General features: G+C 41.4%; 1 protein-coding gene across 10 annotated transcripts in view; it reads right to left on the reverse strand.

Moving 5' to 3' along the window:
- The window catches only part of RBMS1 (RNA binding motif single stranded interacting protein 1), a 212,885-nt gene that overhangs the window by 93,827 nt on the left and 98,422 nt on the right, over positions 1-20,636 (reverse strand). For 6 of the 10 annotated variants that reach the window (XM_059053805.2, XM_059053808.2, XM_067026166.1 and 3 more), the window contains exon 2: positions 591-766. In XM_059053805.2, the coding sequence (XP_058909788.1) occupies positions 591-766 (176 nt within the window). The remainder of the gene's footprint in view (positions 1-590; positions 767-20,636) is intronic. The other 4 variants (XM_067026163.1, XM_067026161.1, XM_067026164.1 and 1 more) reach the window with 1 other exon arrangement.

A 20,636-nucleotide genomic window follows, 5' to 3' on the forward strand; every position in this document is an offset into this window, starting at 1 on the left:
CGCAACTAGAGAAAGCCTGCACGCAGCAACAAAGACCCAACACAGCCAAAAATAAATAAATAAATTTTAAAAAAAAAGAATGCCCAGAGCTGAGCGTGAACAACCCGGACCACAAAATTACAGGTGTGAGTGAAGACAGACTACCTTTGCCCCCCTGGCATTAGAGTTTACACGCATTTAGGATTAAGTTAGACGGTAACTACCTTTCTGACAAATGGTGACAACTAAAGTTTCTCTTACGATGAGACAGAATGGCCCCAAAAGGTGCTTCCACAAAATATGAGAACTCCTCAAAAACGAACCAGCCATGTTTTTAAACAATTCATAGCCTGCTTCTCATGCGCCAATAAAATCAAATTCTACTGAGCACATGCTCCAATTTATTTTATTATACAGGCATTCTGTTGATCGTAATGCTGACTGAAAAAGCATCCAAGGACTCAAAACTTAGAAACCCTGTCAACTGTGACCAGAATGAGCATTCACAGATTTGTCTTGTACTAAACCTCTCTTATAACACAATTTATCTCACTCTGTAATATGATCAAGGAGATATTTAGGAGCTAAACACAAGAACAACTTCTACTTACGGCTGACACAGCTTCACCAGGTCCTGGTCTGTGGTGTTGGGAGGCAGCCCCCGGATATAGAGGTTCGTTTTGCTTAGCTGATCCCATCCTGAGCTGCTACTGCTACTACTGTTGTTATTACTGCTGGTGGTGCTGGGGCTGGGAGGGGCCATGGGGTGGGCTGGGACCAGAGACTGCTGGAAAACAAAGACGGCAGCGTTAGAACGCCAGACAGAACCGATTCGGCACCATTCAGAGGCTGTATGACCTCCCAACCAAGACGAAGTTACCAAGATATGTATACAGATTTATCTTCAGCTACTTTACCACAGATTTTAATTTACACCTTAAAAAAGATCTGCTCATTCTACAAAAATACCCTCTCCTTCAACATGAATAATAGGAGTTTACTCAGCAGAATATTCTCTACCTACACCTGAAACAGGACTAAGTTTTTGTAAGATTTTATTCACATACGTTAAGGAACACATCTGATAACTCAAAATGAACTTGCATAAAGGTATTGATAATATCATTTTAATCTACAGTCATTTAGAAATCACTGGACTTTTGAAAAGGTTTTCAAATTCTGAAGGACACTTGATTGAAAGTTGCTGACAATTTTATTGAGATGATTCTTAGGGATTAAAAAAAAAAGATTACTCTTGAAGTGTAAGAAAGTTAGAGTTCAATCAAGAGGCTCAAATAAGGAAGATTTCACCTAGTTCTAAGATAGGCCCATGGCTTCCTTGAGAAATCTGGATAAGATTCACAGGTCGGCTGCCTTTCGCTCTGACTAATCTTATGAAATTTAACCCCTGTGAGAATGGTGTAGAAGCTGGAAACCTTCCCAGGCCTGGCAGCAACCAAGGTAACTTTTACAAAGCCTGAAAGCCAGGCTCGGTGTGGTTTCAGTCAGCAGCCACCTAGGAAGAATGTCTGAAAACGTACTCACATCAGATAATTGTTAACCAATCGAAAGAAACCACAGTTCTCTGTCCCTATGTCACACACAAGACCTTTGAGGAAGTTCAATCGTTCAGTTTGACATGGAAGTCAGCACACCCCAAAGTGTCCTCACAGCAAATGCTCTGCAGTTTCACACCAGGACAGGATTTTTTTTTTACTTCACATCTTCTAAATAATAAATAGACTAACCAAGGACATCACTGACACTGAGTAACAGTTTGAAGATGTAAAATTAGTCACTGGACATTCAACAAAATTTTCAAATCTTACAGCTTGATTTTTACTACCATACACAAGAAAATGAGGCATCTCTAGGACACAATTAAATTCCACTTTAGAAAGTTCAAAAAGTAGACCCCCCTGCAATAAATAGAACCTTGCTGACCTTGTCAGCAATCTCAACTTTCCAGGGTAGATTATCTGGCTCTGCACCCAGTTTCTGCCATGGCCACCCTAACTCCACAGTATCCTGAGGCACTGGACTCCTTATGAATCTAGACATGTAACCATTTCTTCATGGCCTATACTATGAAGATTGTTCTTCTCACTACCCAGCGCCCTTGCTAAATTAAAATGAGAGTCCAAACACCACTTTATCTCAAGGGATTCTTTTTCAGAAAGGAGAGTTAGAAGAGGGGTTAACAACAGTCAATGTATAAATGAAGGCTGAACTTGAACCAGGAACATCAGCACTGCTTAATCCAAACAAAACCTGCCTGAGATCATATCCTATCAAATCTATTTGATGTATGCCCTTCATAAGCAGTTGAACTCAAATCCTTTCCTCTCATCCCTGTTTTTCTCTAAGGGATAAAAACCGCTTTCCAGGTATAAACTATGCCCTTCTCCTGCTCTGCCACTGTTGGCACCTCAGACCCCCAGCTGTGCCACACAGAGGTCTGTGTCCCTTCTCCAAAGTCACTCAATATAACTGCTAGCTGCAACCTGCAATCAGCCAGGCACCCTCTATTTCTCACTTCAGTGAAGAACAGGGGGGCTGAGAAGTTAACACATACATCGCCACCCTGTCCCTAGCCTTCGATTTACTCAAAGAACTGACAGTTGTAGACATCTAGGCAAGACTGTAGTTTTTCTTAAATCACCTCTGATTAACATCTGAGAACCCGTGATTGCCTCAAACACAGCTTTTCACCGTAGGACCTGGTGTGTTCAGCGCTGCAGTCGGGGGATGAAACGTGGTCACCCGGCTAAGGCTTGCAGGGGTCTGACAGAAGCTGTGGACTGGGTCCATGCCCACCTTGCAGTGGGATGACACCACCCAAAGAAAGTGAACCAGCAGGCATCTGAAAGACTGCGTCCCCAGCCTGCCTCAGTTCTCACCTCTGCTCTTCTCTGGGGTGGAAAGTGGAGTGTCGGGCACGGACTTAAACGATGAAAAGAAACATGTGGACGTGTGAGTTATCTGGAGATCTCTTGGACATGAAGGAGCAGGCTTTTATTTATGTATCTATATTTGGCAGAAGCAGAGCCGTGATCTACACACAGCTGATGGAATGCATCCTTGACCGGCCTCCATATTTATGACAGCAATATCTTCCCAAGCTGGAAGTAGGTGGGGAGCATATACAGTCTGTGCCTCCCCACTTTCTCTCTAACCTACTCTTTTGGGGAAAGAAATCTCCTAGTATTCCGATCCCAGCTGGAAGAAGGGAGTTCCTGAATGCATCCTGAGGAGGATGACTGGTCTCTGGTGAGTCCTGGTGACCAAGGTTAAATTCAAATGTATCCGATTATCAACTCTCAGAAGTAGTTGATGACTAAAGAGAAGAAGCATTAAGTTAGTCCAAGTTGTCCATTTTCCATTTTCTGGTACAGAAAACTTTAGATCAAAGATTGAGTTTTTAGAACTCACTGAAATTAAAAATTTAAATCCTGATAAAGACTTCCTCATGTTCAAAGAAGAAAATGCAAACACAATAAAGGAGTTTATTCCAAAAATATTCAGAATGGGTAAATGATAATTGTAAGAGCAGGGTAATAATTCTTGTCATATCCTGCATGTTTCATATGTGCCAGACACTGTGCCATGTGTCACAGTGCCATGCATCATCTTACTTAATCCAAGCGAGACAGATGCATTATTGTTCTCCCATTTTGCAGATCAGGAAACTGAGTCTCAGGAGACGTTAAGTAATGTGCCATGGTCCCACTTTTAGTAGGAAGCAGGGCTGCAATGTGAACTCAGATCTGCCAGTCAACAAAGCCAGAGCCCTTAATCTGCGCTCTAAATGGCACCCAAAACACTGTCTATATCCTAAATGAAATATTAGTATTATTTCATTTTTCTGTGCCCATTCTTCCTGCAACTTAAATTATGAAATTCAGGTTTTTCTGAAATATGACAATACCATTGGTGGCTAAGTTTTTTTAAGAAAAAAAAGTCTAAGGTGCCTTTAAGTTAATTTAATGAGCAACAGTCAACTTGTGCTTTTTTTTTAACAGAACCCTTAAAAAGGTCAGTTTTTAAAATTCGACCTTATAAATCTTTTCATTGAAAGAATTCTGCAAACAATTTGGAAAGCTACAGCACGTTACAGCCGAACATCAGAGTCACCATTTTAGGAAGGCTCCACTTAACCAGTGAAGAATGAAACCCTCACTCCCAGACTGAAACACAAACACTGACAAGTCTTTATCTACAACTTCGGAACCCTGATCAATTTAAAGCAATTACACTTGGAGTCAAGTGCCTCAACAGCATTAACGGCAAACTTAACAAAAAGAAAGAAAGAAAAAAAAAGGCTTACAAGTGGATGATATTTTATCAAGCTCCATTTTCATCACTGGTTGTCATTTTACATTTTGCCTCTCAAAACCCCTAAGCTGCCCTAGAATTTGAAAAGTCACTCCCCACCTTCCACCCCTTGGATGAAGCACAGTGGACAATTTTCACAAATTCAACCTATTTATTTAAGGAACTGGGTGGCTGAATGACCACAGCTAAGTGCTGACCCATCCCACAAGAGCCTAGGAGTCTATAGCTCAGCCTTCTCTGGCCTAATCTCACTGCTTCAGGTCAGGTAAACAAGATACCTATCAAGTTATCTATCCAAGGGCAGGGAAAACAAGCTAATTCAGTTTTCACAATAACATTTAACTAGGCTGAATTTGCATGCCTAAAGTGATAGAAAAATAAAGTTGGTGGTGAATAAATGGGTGGCTCTGTTAGCAGAGCCTCTCTGCACTCCCTGAAGGAGTGGGTGTGGGCACCAGCAAGGAAGAAGGCTTGTCAGCACTCAGGGAGGACTTCCTGTGTGGACCACAATCAGGGAGGACTTCCTGTGTGGACCACAATCAGGGAAGACTTCCTGTGTGGACAGCTCTGATGCCTCCATCCCACCAGGAAAGCCCACTCACCTCCTACACTAAAAGACAGACACGCAGCAACTACACATACGGTAAATCTATTTCCCTCCCCATCACATCAACCCTCACCCCAATGCACATTAAGAAGTCTCTTCTATATAAATGCAAATCTAACTCTTTTTAAAACACGGGATTAACCACGTGTGAACTAAAAATATATTAGTAATCATGTACACTGTTGTAGATTTCTATTCAGCAAAGAACAATAAAAAAACAAAGACCTGTCACTAGAAATTCTATTGTCTTATTTCCTTCCTATTTCTAATAGGCTAAAGAACAGTGCTCTGACCAATCTTATAGCTGAAGCTGTTCTTCCCTCACCCCCTCACTTAGTAACTTTCCTAAGAATATACTTTGAAGGGAAGGAAAACCTAGTATCTGCCTTTTAATTACCCTCAAGTCTTCTTTAAGGCTGTCATCCTTATAGTTTAAGGTTATAAACCATAATCCCTGTCCCTACACACACACACACACACACACACACCACCACCACCACCACCACCACCACCACCACCACCACCACCACCACCACCACCACCACCACCACCACCACCACCACCACCACCACCACCACCAAGCAGCAGGGAGATTTACCACATCAACTATTTCCTTTATCCAGGAGCAAAATAATCATTACAGTTGCTCCTGTGAGCAGACAGAAGTCATAGACATCATCATTTCTCCAGGAAATAGGATAATATCAAGCCTGGTGTGAACTGAGTACTACACAAAGGCACTGTCTACCACACTAATGCCATATACTGGTTCTTCTCCCAAAGCTTTCAAGATACAAAGGAAATTTAATAATTTAGGGGAATTATGGAATGGGGGTGGGGGGGCAGATCATATGAATAGGCCAATTTCGTCACAGTCAGAACATTTTTGTTGGTCTGTTTCCATTTAGACATCTGAGTGGCTCCAAAAGGGCTAGGAATAATAACTGAGAAAGATAAAGTTCCTGGCACACGGAGCTGGGAAAGTACACAGCTGAGAAGTGGGAGGTGAGTTAGTGAGAGATGAGAAGCTGGCCAGGAAGCAGATGTTCTTCCGGGTAGAGGCCAGGAGGCGAAAGGACAGCACCGACATTAGCCCAGAACAATGGTGCCCCTTCAAACATGCAGGGTCTTACTCACCCATCATGTGGGAAGGAGGACAAATGGGCAAATATCAGGTAATCCCATTGGATGCCAGGATATCAAAGCTTAAAATCACATAGCTAATTAGTTAATGAACTGGGTCTCATATTGTCACTGTCCCTTGTTTGGAAACAAACTTTGTAGCCTCAAACTATGAAACTGAGCAATAGGTTATTCAGTAGTTTTTTGCTGGATTCTGTCTGTCAAAGCAGAGAGGGCCATGTTGTTATGTTAGCTATTTAAAAAATCTAAAACCAAAAATTCCCAAGGCTTCGTAATTAATATTCACTAAGATAGTTATCAAATCTCATCCTTAAATGTAAAGTTGCAATCTCTACATAGAAATCTCTTTACCTAAGTCCATAAGATTAAAAAAAAATAAATTTCAGACGCGCATTGAAATTTTAAAATGTACCATTCCGGTGAGTGATGCGGATAACACAGGAAGCGAATGAGTGTGTGGGACCTGGGGTTGGTGAGAAATCTGTATCTCCCTCACAGTTTTGTTGTAAACCTAAAACTCCCCTTTAAAAAACACAAAAACAGGGACTTCCCTGGCAGTCCAGTGGTTAAGACTTCGCCTTCCAATGCAGGGGGTGCGGGTTCGATCCCTGGTGGGGGAGCTAAGATCCCATGTCTTGCGGCCAAAAAAACAAAACATAAAACAGAAGCAATATTGTAATGAATTCAATAAGGACTTTAAAATTGGTCCACATCCAAAAAAAAAAAAAAATCTTTAAAAACAAAACAAAAGACAACGTGAAGATACCGCACTGAAGGCATTAAATATGTTATTCACCAGAAAACTGGAAGGCCAAGAAAGTAAGTGAGGGGCTTCAGACAACGGGTTCGGGGCTTCCCTGGTGGCGCAGTGGTTGAGAGTCCGCCTGGCGAGGCAGGGGACACGGGTTCGTGCCCCGGTCCGGGAAGATCCCACGTGCTGCGGAGCGGCTGGTCCCGTGAGCCATGGCCGCTGAGCCTGCACGTCCGGAGCCTGTGCCCCGCAACGGGAGAGGCCACAACAGTGAGAGGCCCGCGTACCGCAAAAAAAAAAAAAAGACAACGGGTTCAAAACTTCCTTACCAAAAAGCACATTCATTAGGAAGGAAAAGCTTTTAACAGTGGGCTCCTGGCCTTATCTACCCTTAATTGTATCACGTAAAATGGGGTGGTATGGTATGGTTTCTAAAAGTAGTAAGAGTTCAACCAAGTTCAAGTTCTCATCCCTCAGATGAGATGAGAGGGCCTGGGACAAAGAGGTTTAAGGCGGCTTCACTGAGGGAGTAGATGGCTGAGGGTGCTGAATATTAACGGCAAGTCATTAAAAACAAAGGAAGGGCAGTCCTGAAAGGGGTGGGTGTGTGGGGAGAGGAGAAGAGCCGACCAAGATACAGACAGGAAGCATCATTCTTTATGAAGCCAGGGAAATGACCAACCTCTTTTCCCTTGGTTGGCTCAAGGGTATGCTAGGACAAGCCGATGTTTGGGGAGAAGAAGGGGTGGTGGTGGGGATGACACTAGAAAGGTAGGAGGATTACCTAGAAATCGATATAGAATATGGATATAATGTCACACATGACTGTTCAGAGTCTCACAGGGAGAATAGAAAATTTAAAGATGATAAATGAAGAGCATAGCTTGCGAGGGACATAAACCTAAGGAAATTCTCCCCCATCCTCTCTACATACAAAAGAAAAATGACTGAATGGAAAAATCTGCATATCTGGAGTCCAGTCTTGCCTTGGCCAGTAACTGGAGCATCGTTTCTGGGCAGCACAAGGTCCTCGCCTGGGAAATGAGCAGGTTAGACTGGGTGATTTCTAAGCTCCCTTCCGTTTCCAAATTCTAAGGCTGGATAATGCTTCTGGCTGTCTCCAGCTAAGGCATTTCACGACAGAACCCAGCCAGGCCCCTGGGTACTCTTATCTACCTGCACCAACAGCCAGAGAAATGGAGTAAGAGGTTGAATCAGTAGACCCAAGAAAGAAGACTCACCCAACTACATGAGCAGCTAGAAGACGGACAGGAGTCGTACTGTGGTCCGACCTCCCTACACCACTTAAGCCAAGCACAGAGTCCCTATTTAGCCACGGATGTTTATGAGGAAATACAGTAAATACAGAAGCTATACTAAAACTACAACTAAAGTTTAAAGAAACAAATTTAAAAAAATTTTTTAAAGATAGAAAATTCAGATTTCTTATAGCCAGAGTGGTCATCAGGTGAAAATATTATAGCTGAATAACTTGGACCTATTGAGACTTTTTGTTGGTTAACAGCCTCACATCTTTCTGTTTCAACATGTAATCAGTAAAAAGTTGCATTTCACATTCTATTTAATCTCTTATGTATCAAAAGACCATGTAATAGCTCCAAAACCACCTTAAAAGAAAGTTCATAACAACCAGCTATTGGAACACGGTAAACAGAAAATCCTGCCAAACTTCAGGTATGAAATTGATTACTCTTCTGGATTCTGAATGCAGGTGTATAGAGATTGTTTTTATTCTCTTTCTGGGTCTCAAATGAAGCATTTTCAAATCCACACCTGTTTTGTTCCTTGACACAGAGCCCTGCAAAGGGACAAGAACAAACTCCTCCTTTTTACTCAAAATAAATTGAAAAAAGGAAATTTCCTAAGGGAAGTGCAGCATTACCTTTATCATGACAGCTCAGAACACTTCTGCAAAGCCTGAATTTCCTGCCTCACCCCAATAGAGTTAGGATACCAGCATGGTCAACTTCCTTCCAGCTGTTTTTTTGTTTTTGTTTTTTTAACATCTTTATTGGAATATAATTGCTTTACAATGGTGTGTTAGTTTCTGCTTTATAACAAAGTGAATCAGTTATACATGTATCCCCCTTCCCTCTTATGTCTCCCTTCCTCCCACCCTCCCTATCCCACCCCTCTCTAGGTGGTCACAAAGCACCGAGCTGATCTCCCTGTGCTATACGGCTGCTTCCCACTAGCTATCTATTTTACATTTGGTAGTGTATATATATATGTCCATGCCACTCTCTCACTTCGTCCCAGCTTACCCTTCCCCCTCCCCGTATCCTCAGTCCATTCTCTAGTAGGTCAGCCTCTTTATTTCCGTCTTGCCCCTAGGTTCTTCATAACCTTTTTTCTTTTTTTTAGATTCCATATATAAAGCACATGTATATATGTGTATATATATGTGTATATATATATATATGTATATATTTGCTTTTCTCTTTCTGACTTACTTCACTCTGTATGACAGACTCTAAGTCCATCCACCTCACTACAAATAACTCAATTTCGTTTCTTTTTATGGCTAATATACCGTTGTATATATGTGCCACATATTCTTTATCCATTCATCTGTCGCTGGACGCTTAGGTTGCTTCCATGTCCTGGCTATTGTAAATAGAGCTGCAATGAACATTGTGGTACATGACTCTTTTTCAGTTATGGTTTTCTCAGGGTATATGCCCAGTAGTGGGATTGCTGGGTCGTATGTTAGTTCTATTTGTAGTTTTTTAAGGAACCTCCATACTGTTCTCCATAGTGGCTGTATCAATTTACATTCCCACCAGCAAGTGCAAGAGTGTTCCCTTTTCTCCACACCCTCTCCAGCATTTATTGTTTCTAGATTTTTTGATGATGGCCATTTTGACCGGTATGAGATGATATCTCATTGTAGTTTTGATTTGCATTTCTCTAATGAGCTGTTATTAAAACTCTATGTACAGTACAGTTTGTATCTTCTAGCATTTCTTTTAAGTAAAGAATTATTGCTGAGATTGCAAAGTTCTAAGGGTGGAAATTACCTATTTAAAAATATACTTTCTTTACACTACACAATACTTATTGAAAGTACTGTAAAGTGATTAACTAAACATAAAGTTAGAAAAATATGAGCCAGCTTACCCCCAAAAAACCCCAAATGAATTTATTCAATTTTTTTCTTCCAAGATGCAACGGGACATGTGAATAAGCTTGCAGTATTATGGGTTTCACAAATTAGCCCCTGGAGAAAAAAGTGTTATCTGTACTTTCAGGAAACTGAACAAGTATTTGAAATCTTCCCATAATAATAATACAAAAAATGAAATCGTATCTGACGGTGCTGTGATTTGTATATAGCCAAAGTAAAACATCAACAGGAAAAATTTTTGAGTTACTACAACTCAAAAATTAATAATCATATTTATTGCTTTTTCATGATAAAATTCAGCAGTTTACATCTGACACAATATGGATAATTAGTGAAGGACAGCTTTTTATTATGTATCTCTGTGTATGTATTTCTACGTAAATGTCTGTGAGCAAATAGAAGGGATTAAGCAGATGGTTGTCTCTGAGACACACTGTCTCTGAGACACACTGTCTCTGAGACACAAAGCACAGTGGCTTTTTTTTTTTTTCTTTTTTGCCTGAGATCCACCTAAAAAATTATTTTTTTGCCTGACATTGAAACACTGTATACACATACAGGCAAAGACGTAGAAGTTCTTTTCCTTTACCGTATGCAATGTACCCTAACAGTACCTTTTCTTGCCTATTTCCTTAAATAAGAAATGCTGGCAGCGACTTAGTAGCGGCCTACTAAATTGATTCCACACCCCACTAATACTGCCACTTGCAGGTTACAAAACAGTGCTCTGCTGCATTTCTCAAACTTTGATGTGCACAGGAATCACTTGCATTGTTAAAGTGCCGATTTTGACTCAGCCCCTTGGGTAGAGCCATGATTCTGCAGTTCTAGCAAGCTTCTGGGTGTTGCCCATGCATAAGGCAGGACTCAAGGCAATACATACTCTTGGTGAGTGACAATGAATTCTGGAAAGGGCCCTTTCCAACTTTAGGAAGGAGCAAGGTGCATCTACCCATAAAATGAAATGAAAACCTCTGTTCATCTGCTTTCCAGAGCTGAGAGAGACATCAGAGATCATGCAGTCCAGTAATTCTCAACTGGAAGTATAAAAGATATTAAGAGATGGGTGGGGAGTGGAGATAGGGGCAGTATTTTAATTTTTACTCAAGAAGGCTTGACTTTTAAAATGTTGATAAACACTGATCTAATTCAATACCTTACTTTTCAGGAAACCCCTCTGAGGCCCAAAGAAGTCAAAGCATGTATATGTCCAATGTTGTACAGCTAATTCAAGGCAGAACTAGGTCTCCCTTCCCACCAGTGCTGTCAAAAGGCACCAGCCCTTATTTGCTACATGGATTGTAGCAATTATAATGGTACATGCCAAGTTTTCTCAATGAGTCTTAAAAAGGAAAACTGATGTGCCAGTCTTGTTACGGCATCATAGAAAAAGTATACATTTTGTACTGCCTCTTTTACACCTCATATTTTAGATTGCTTATTTGGATGTCCAAGTATATGCTAGACATCCAATTTCCTGCTTACCAAAAAAAAAAAAAAAAAAAAAGGAAACTCACACCATCTATTAAATTTACAATTCAAAATTCCTAAAAAATTCTTGTGAATGCTACCACTCTATTTTTGTGTTTATATTAAAACTTTGTGAATAATACAATCGCCATCTGTACCATCTACAAGAAGATACACAAATCAAACAGATTAATTATAGCAGTTCGTTGCCTTTCTGTCAGAGAAGTACATTCAGGGTCAACTGGCAATTTAATAAGCTTAGATTAGAAACCTTTGAAAAGTCTCTAGAATTGTCCACCCACTCTCTAGTCTCCCTACGTATGTCACACATTCACTCACTTAAACCAAGAAACTTCAACCCTCAGTTTCCTTACAAGAAAACTAGAGACTTGGAAGATTTTCTTTTCATGTATTCCAGTGCCTGGTTTTATCCTAAAGCTTCACAGTGGCTATACTCATATTAATTCTCTAAGACGCTGGTTTTCCTTCAGAAATTCCCAAAGTTATGAGAACGCTGCTCCCAGTAGCTCACCAGTATACTTAAAGAACTGTTTCTCTTTTGACCTGAGAAAGCATTTCTTCATTTTTTTTTGCAGGAACAAGTTTTCTTCCCTGTGGGATTTCTCTTGTATATATAGACTGAATATCCACTGCTGACAGCAGCCCAAAGACTCTCCTCTCTCTTGTGGAGCCAGCCCATGCACTACTGCTGTCTAATCACTTCAGGACTGATGGTATCAGCCTTGGAGTACCTGGGTGCCTTGGAAGGTAACCAACCCAAGTGCTGGCAAGGTTCACTCCTCTCTTTATCTTTTCTGAAGTAGATAAACTAACGTACAACTTCATTCTGCAGTAAGTGGAATCTGGGAAACAGTTTCAGTATTTATGTAAACCAGACAGGACTTCTTTTTCAAAAGAAATATTATTTCACAATACTCTTTGTTTAAAGTAGGGATTGTTGCTCAAGAAGAAAAAAAGTGAAGCTATTCATCTTCCTGAAGACCCTTTTATTTTCTGTTGCTCAAGTTAATCACAAAGCATCATTTTCATTTGAAACTGACTGAAAATTGAAAATTTCAGAGGGACCTTCTTTTCCAAGAAACCTGGGACAGTATGATTCAAGTTCTAGCTCTCGGTAGAAAGGAGACCCGGAACCTCTGTGAATTTGGGGGGTCGGGTATGGGGGTCACACACACCACAGCAGCACAGCTCCATTGAGCCTTTCCATCCCCCTTTCCTCTCCTTATATTTAGTTTCACGACAATAGCATATAAAATATCCTTTACCTTTGCTTCATGAAATCAAACATGCAATCTTTCATTCTCAATCATGATCCCAGATTAACCTAATTTATTAGTGACAGGTACCCAAACTGGATTTCATAAATCTCTGTCCTTCTAAATGCACAAGAAAACGACATCTCTTCCCACCCATTGACAAAGAAACACAGCGGTGAAGACAATCGTACCTAAATGGAAACTGGCTTCAGGAGACTCTACACTCGATGACCAGTGATGAGGGGTCAGCTCTCTGCACCCACCCCACCTAAACCAGAGCAGCCAATGAGCACTGCCGGCACAGGAAAGGGAAAAACACTGCTGTGAACCCCTGTCCCGACAGAGCAGACAGGAATGGTCCAGGTGCGGCCTGCAAGCCACCTAGGATCTCCTTCGCTCTCCAGATTATGTGAATGTAAAGTAGCAAGGATACTTCAGAGAAGTATCTCTGAAGATACTTCAGAGAACCTGTGCATTACCAAATCATTTTGCTGAAACAGAAAAAATGCAGGAGGGGGACACAAACAGTTTTAAAATTTCTATTTCTCCATACAGACAACATCAAAAATCCTAAAATTCATGTCTTTGGATATTTCCTTTACATTTTGGACTAGATTTAATCTCAAAACAGTACTCTCTGCCCAATTTAAAAATCAGGACATAGAACAAAAGAATGAACTAAGAAGAATGGTAGTTTTTTTTTTTTAAAGATCAGAACCAGGCACTGTAACTTCTAGTATGGGGGGAAAGATTAGGAATGAATGGGCAAACTGCCAATTCTACACTCCAGAAAGGGAAGCTGGAGAAGGAGGTCCTCACCTCGAGGCACAGAGGGTGCCAGTCAGCCCCTGCTCTGCTTGTCTCTGCAACCCAGTAGCTGCTCCCAGTTACATAAGAATTATTCAAATTAAAACATCATCCTACTTATAGGAGGACTTCCAGTACCAAGCAAATTAGGAAGAGATGCAGATCTAAAAAACAATTTAATCCTGCCTGAATACATTTTTTGAAAGGTAATATGTAAATTGTAAATACTGAAGCCAGAATTTATCCATTAAAATCTTAGTCAGGTTATCTCACTCTGCTGTCCCCAGAAATACACATGGAAACTTTGCCTGCATCACCTGCATCGGAGACTCTAACTTCATCTTCATTCTTTCTTACTGTAAAATCCAAACATACCTTGCAATAATAGCTGATGTGCAAATGCTCGCTAGCAGTTATCTTTCTAGAAAGAGATAAAATGTCAAGAATAATACTTTTCTCTTAATTGAGGGGGGTAGGCTTAGCCATTTGTTTACCTGTTTTAGTTGGGGCTGTAATATTTTATCGTTTTACTATCAAATTTACCTAGACAATCTTTTTTTTTTTTTGCGGTATGTGGGCCTCTCACTGCTGTGGCCTCTCCCGTTGCGGAGCACAGGCTCCGGACACGCAGGCTCAGCGGCCATGGCTCACGGGCTCAGCCGCTCCGCGGCATGTGGGATCTTCCCGGACCGGGGCACGAACCCGTGTCCCCTGCATCGGCAGGCGGCTTCTCAACCACTGCGCCACCAGGGAAGCCCCCGACAATCTTTAAAAAGAGTGAAATAAGCAACAGCTAAAGGGGAACACCATTTTAAACCATGACAGCTTACTGCAAACATTTTTTTCTAGAGAACTGAGTGTTATTCATTGTACTGATCGCTAACATTGTTGAGCATTTATTGTGTTTTTTTGGTACCAAGCTAGGTGCTTTATATGTATTCTTTCATTTAATCACAATAAGAGAGGTATAATTTTCACCATTTTACAGCTGAGAAAACAGAAGTTAAGAGATTTTCCCAACATCACTGAGGAGGTGGCCGTCTGGATGCGAAATATGGCCTGCCTGACAACCTCTTTAGGAGCTAAGCAGAAAAGAAAGTAGGCGTTAAGGGAGGGGTGTGTCGTTGAGTTTCACTGAATTGGGGGCCTTATTTGATACACAGTTGCTCTATCTAAAGACTCTTTTTTAAAAAAAATGACCTCTGCCGTGAATATTCTGCCTATGTCATGGTTACTAAAAATCTTCCTAATACCCATCAGTAAAACATAACCAAAAGGTTTTTGGCTCAAGAAACTGGTTGCAAAACAGTGGAACTTAGTGATATGTCCTCCCTTACCCCAATCCCAAGAGTACAGCATGACTGTGAAGGAATATCGCTAGAAAACACTCAGGCAACATGCTTTCCTTTAGATCTTCTCAGTGCATGGAATTTTAATCTAAACAAAAGCTTAACGCTTTCTAACATGGTTATTTCTACATTTGAATTAAAGAATAAATCTCCTTCCCTGGCCTGTAAGCCCCTTGAGGAGATGTGACCACATCTTGCCTGATTATCCCACCCTGCACAGCACAGAGCTTGGACCAAGCGTTTTATGTACCTGGTGAGGGAAAAAACATGGACTGACATATGTTAGAAACCATGCAACTGTTGCAGGGCTTTAACTGCTGTATGTTGAACAGCTCTGGGGTATAAAGAGGTGAGAGGAGTTGGCCAGGGCTGGATGATGGCAGAGTCTGTCTTAGAAAGGAGTTTGATATCTGGGGCAAAATGCATCATACCCTTTTCGTAGCTGAAACAAGATCTCTATTTTCACTGAAATCTATTATATTTCCTCTCCAGACTTGTAGCATCTCTGGAACAATTTCCCAACTCTATGACAGGTGGACTTTTAAAATTCCTAGTTGAAGATTTCAAAAACACCAGGGAAGCTGGACAAATTATGATTGATAGTGAGAATTATAATTCAGAGAAAAAGATGAGTCCGAATAATCTTAATCTTATTGCCTTTGGATACCTGAGATATGTGGGTATCTGTCTTTTCAAAACAGATTAATCAGAATTACTATAAACCTTCAAGAAGATATAATCACTCTAGGATCCTCCTGCCTTTGGTAATGGCCACATCTGGTCAGGCAGTTGTTATTCATTCTTGCCAGGATTTGCTTTATTAGACTCTCAATTGAAAAATGACACCTTCACTCCAATCCTTTTAACTGATTTTTAACCTTAGAGAAGTGTACGACAGAGAGTTATTTAGAGGACTAACTTCTTAATGGAGCCATCTGAGTAGTTTGATAAAATTCTCTCGGATGAACCACAAATCACACCCACTGCCCCCTCAACTGCAGCATGGCTTTAGAAGAATAGACAGAGAAAACGCTACTCCTTGAAATGAACCGCATCGCTTTTAAAAACTTAATTAAATATAAGTATCACCATCCTAATACAATTCAAATGTCATTAGTTTCTGTCGGGAAATTTAAAACTTAGATTTGTAGACTAACTATAATGTTACATTTGTACATTAAGCTATACTGAAGTTAAAGATAAAATATAAGTGGGGAGAAAGTGGGAAATGGCTGGATTCGTTTCCTAAGGCTGCTGTAACAAATCACCACAAACCTAGTGGCTTACAACAGCAGATGTTTATTGTCTCACAGTCCGGGAGGCCAGAAGTCGGCAATCCAGGTGTCAGCAGGGCAATGCTCCCCGGACAGCTCTAAGGGAGGCTGCTTCCTGCTCTTCTAATTCTGGTAGCTCCTGCTGTTCTGGCCTGGAGGTAGTGTAATTTCAATCTGCCTCTGCCTTCACGTGGTCATCTCTCTGTGTCCCTCCTCTTCTTAGAAGGACACCGGTCATTGGACTTAGGGCCCACTCTAATTCTGCTTTGATTGTGTCTCAAGACCATTAACTAATTACATCTGCAAAGATCTTATTTCCAGATTAAGTCACATTCTGAAATTCTGGTTAGACACGGAGTTTGGGACACGCTATTCAACCCACTACAGTGACTTTCTCTAAAGGCCGATTTTGACCCTCCTAACCTTACTTCTCCTAAACTTACTTATGTAATCAAAACATGTACAGAGAATTACTTTACATCCGTACCCACTATGTTATAACACCGATTAATTCTTTAACCATAATTATATCCAGAAAGAAACTTATGTGTCATCTTGTCCAACCTCACATCCAAAGTAAGATTTCTCTCTATGGCATAGAGATGGGGGGGTGAAGGTGGGGGATCATTATAAGACAGCAGGTGCCCCAGTTTATTTCTAAACCACTTCTAGTTGCCACAGCGTACAAGTCTAGTCTCCCCTTCTTTTATCCAAATTTAAATCTTTAATGATAACTATCATCCCCCCCCAAAGGTATTCCTTTAAACCTCCCGACAAGCAACAATAACCGAACAACTTGTTTGATCTAGACAAATCCTAAGGAGGTAGTAAAGCAATTACGGTTGAAAGGATGGATTCTGAAATCAGACTGCCTCAAGTTCAGATCTACCATTGCCACTCACCATGACCTAAGGCAAATTATCTCTGAATCTCATCTCTTCATCTGTAAAGTAAGGATGATACTGTCTATGCTAGCTGGGCCCCTAGTGAAATGCCAAGCTTGGAAGAAGCGCTTAATGACTGCCAGCTACACTTGAGTTCATCCTTCTCAGTGTTCCTCTAGCAAATTGGTACCCAGATGGTCAAGAGGGCTCTGCTCAGTACAGACACCACCAGTCCTAAGCTTGAAACTGACTTATACAGGTAAGTAGCTTCTCAATTCCCCTTCCTCCTACTCTGAGGCTCCTTTGCAAAGCCACAGTTAAGAAGAAAATGGAGAAAACTGAAAATGAAAATGACCCTGTGGGTTCAAAAGTGGAAGATGCTGCAAAAGGCAAGGGAAACTGGGGGAGCTGATTCCCCAGGAAAGGCTCCCTGGAAAGGCTGGCTAACCAAAATTTTCCTATTCCCTGGGCCTTTTCATCTGGGTGAGTTTTACCACTTAAAATTCCAACTAGAGATGTATCTGGGTTAGGGCCCCTCTTTTAAAATCCCCAAACTTCTTGAATCTGAAGTGGTAAAACAGTCATCACCTAAAACAGGTGATGAGATGAGCATCATTAAGGGAACTTAAAGATGTGCACATGTTCCATTAGAGGTGCCTAACTTCTGTTATTTTCAACCTTCAGAGAGAGAGGAGGGAGAGTGCAAAAGGCCACTCAATTTACATTTTTCATTATGATTATTAGAAGTGAGAAAGGCATTCTCTTCCTCTACTGAACGTACCATACGATAACCTTTTGCTTACCAGAGACTCAGAACTGAAGCTGGCAACACCAGTTCTAAAATTCCATTAGAAGAATATGGGCTTTGGGGCTAACCTAGGAATCCAGCTATTATTAATAACATTTCGACTGGCAAACCTAGGAACCAGTTCACCAAATACAACGTTTCTATGAAAAAAAAAAAAAAAAAAAGTGTTCTGATTTTTAAAATTTCAACTTACAGATGAACTTTTGGATGAGAACTTTTAATACTCATGCAGTAGGATGACTTCATTGCTTAATCCAAACACTCAAATTTTATTAATTGTAGGTAAAACGACACCAACAGTCTAAGCAGCTAAATCAGCTGGCTAATTCATCTGGGGTCAAACCAACCACACAGGTCTTTTCACATAGCTAGTTGGAAGTATTCGATTTCCCTCAGAATTTTGTTTTTAACTGAATGGCACGATTTTATGATTATTCCCATTAACCCTCTTTTTGTTAACTGGTGCCTATCTTCCAGTGTACTGGTATCCTACTACTAATTGATATTCTCTCTAGTGCACCACTCCTCCCAGCTGGACGTCCCCTGAAGAATTGAGAAGCATGTTTTCTATGTGGTGTACAAGTTGCTGTTTTCAACAAACTTTATCTCAGGATATTTACTGTCTGGTTTTTCAGATCCTAAGACTACCCCCACCTCTTGACTTTCCGGGCTTCTTTTTCCCTCTTAGCTAGAGATAGAGCTATCTATGATTGTCAATATCGAAGTTACAAATATCAAAAGACTGCCCATCATGGCTTTAGGAAATGGGGCTGGGGAGGTGGCAATGATGGGGAAAACACTGAGGCAAGTGAGATTACACTAACTACTCTTTTTCTCTTAGTGGTTCTTTTTGCCCTATTCCCTTAAAAGGGCTGAATAAAAATCGGGTAAATCTCTAAATTTTATTAGCAGGAGCTTTTAATTATCCAATGTCTGTTTCCTAAAATTAACAATAACTGCCAAGGTTTGTGGGCTGTGGCTAAGTAAGCAGAAAAGATGCATGTGGAAGTGCAAGGAGCCAGGTGCCACTGCCTGATGGGCTGGTCCTTTGCTTGCTTCCAATTAGACAGCTGTCTAGCTGTGGAGGGGGGGAGTGTCTCAGCAATGGTGTGAGCCTTGGAACCTTTCTCACTCCTGCTGCCAATGGCAGTCTTGCCCACTTGGTGCATAGAGGAGAGATGCTGAGAAAAAGGGTCAACAAAGCGAAGAAAATGGAAACCCACTCTCATCATACACATACAGTTAGGTAGACTCTGAGATGCTCAGTAATCTCTCCTCCCTGCCATGTCCTCTCCCCCAACAAGTACACAGAACTAGCAGCATATGCACCTCCTCCCACCCCCCAACACACATATACACCCTAGGCAGTTGCTTAAAAAACATGCCTGGCAAAAATTTTACCAGGGGAAAAAAAGAAACAGCTTTCTGTGTACTCGATTTTGAAGATTTTCATCTGGTCCCTGAGGTTTATGGCTGGCCCTGGCATCTTAGCTGGCTCAGCACTTCTACAGACTGACCTCTGAAACCGTTTCCGGTTTCCTATAGGAACGCAGAATGGCTCAAATGCATCAGCCCAGCTGGTCCAGTGATCTGGCCAACCAAGGTTTCAAGGGACACGTGCTGTTAGCTTTTCTGATGTCAGCCTTGGGAGAGATATCACAATTTTTCTTTGGACCCACTTTTGACTCAGTTACTCATACATCTGTCATTCTCTTACTTGGCACCCATTTACATTTCCTGCCTACATCACCCCTGGACTTAAAAGATCACTGCTTTATGAGCTAGCTCATTCTTCATCACTGAAGATGCCCACAGGCAGAGCTTTTCTGAGGAGTATTTCACCCAGTGGTCCTCAGATTTCAGTGAGCTTCTAAGTGACCTAGAGACCTTAAAATGCCCCTGTAGCGTTTGAAAAAGTGAGGTATTGGGACCCAATAATTTACCTTTTTAATAAGCACCCCAGGAGATTCTGATGCCAGTGGTCCAGGGACCACACTTCAGGAAATGCCTACATAAACAGTAGAACAAAGAGAGCACATCTCTGAGATTCAGAGACCTTGGTGTCCTCCTACTCTGGAAGGTTTATGCTATGGTCTTTAAAGCTAATCTGAGTCTTCAGGGCACTGAGGCCCCTACCCACTTACGCCCAGCACCCTGGCTGTGACCACCCTACTCGCAAAGCAGCCGCCATCTTGTCCCCTTGCTCCCCACAGGGTTTATCTTTCAGCTCTTCCAAATGACACTAGATCCTTGGACTTGCCGGCAGGAAAAGGCATCTCCGGTTCTAAAACTGCACACTCTCTAGTCACACCCTCTAGATCCTCTTTTGCATCAGCTGATCCAAGCAATTTCTGGTTCCCTGATCTGACACTTCTTACTAACCCTCCCTCAGATGTGAGAGGCTTTCGTGGCTTCTCACTAACAGACATATAGAGAGTTCAATGCCCAGCTCTAGATACACTTCACTGGGTACAAAGAAATGTCAACTCATCGGCTCAGAGGATCCCCCATAGGACAAGGCCTTCCACAATGCATCTCCTACACAGTTACAAGACAACATCTTTCTGTCCCCATTCGGAGTCAGGGAGTCAATTCCACACGTGTTCATTGTACAAATTGTCTCAATCCTTACTTCGGTTTATGGGACTATTTGCAGAAAACAAACAAACTTCAGAAAGTGGCTGCTTTTATAAACCCAATGACCTCATTCTGGGCAGAAATGTACCTTCCCCGACACATAGCACTGCCAGTCACTGATAAATTCTTGCCGAAATAATAACTGATAAGTATGCCTAAATTCACAC

This window comes from Kogia breviceps, chromosome 2, assembly GCF_026419965.1.
Source record: "Kogia breviceps isolate mKogBre1 chromosome 2, mKogBre1 haplotype 1, whole genome shotgun sequence".
In the NCBI taxonomy this organism is placed as follows: Eukaryota; Metazoa; Chordata; class Mammalia; order Artiodactyla; family Physeteridae; genus Kogia; species Kogia breviceps.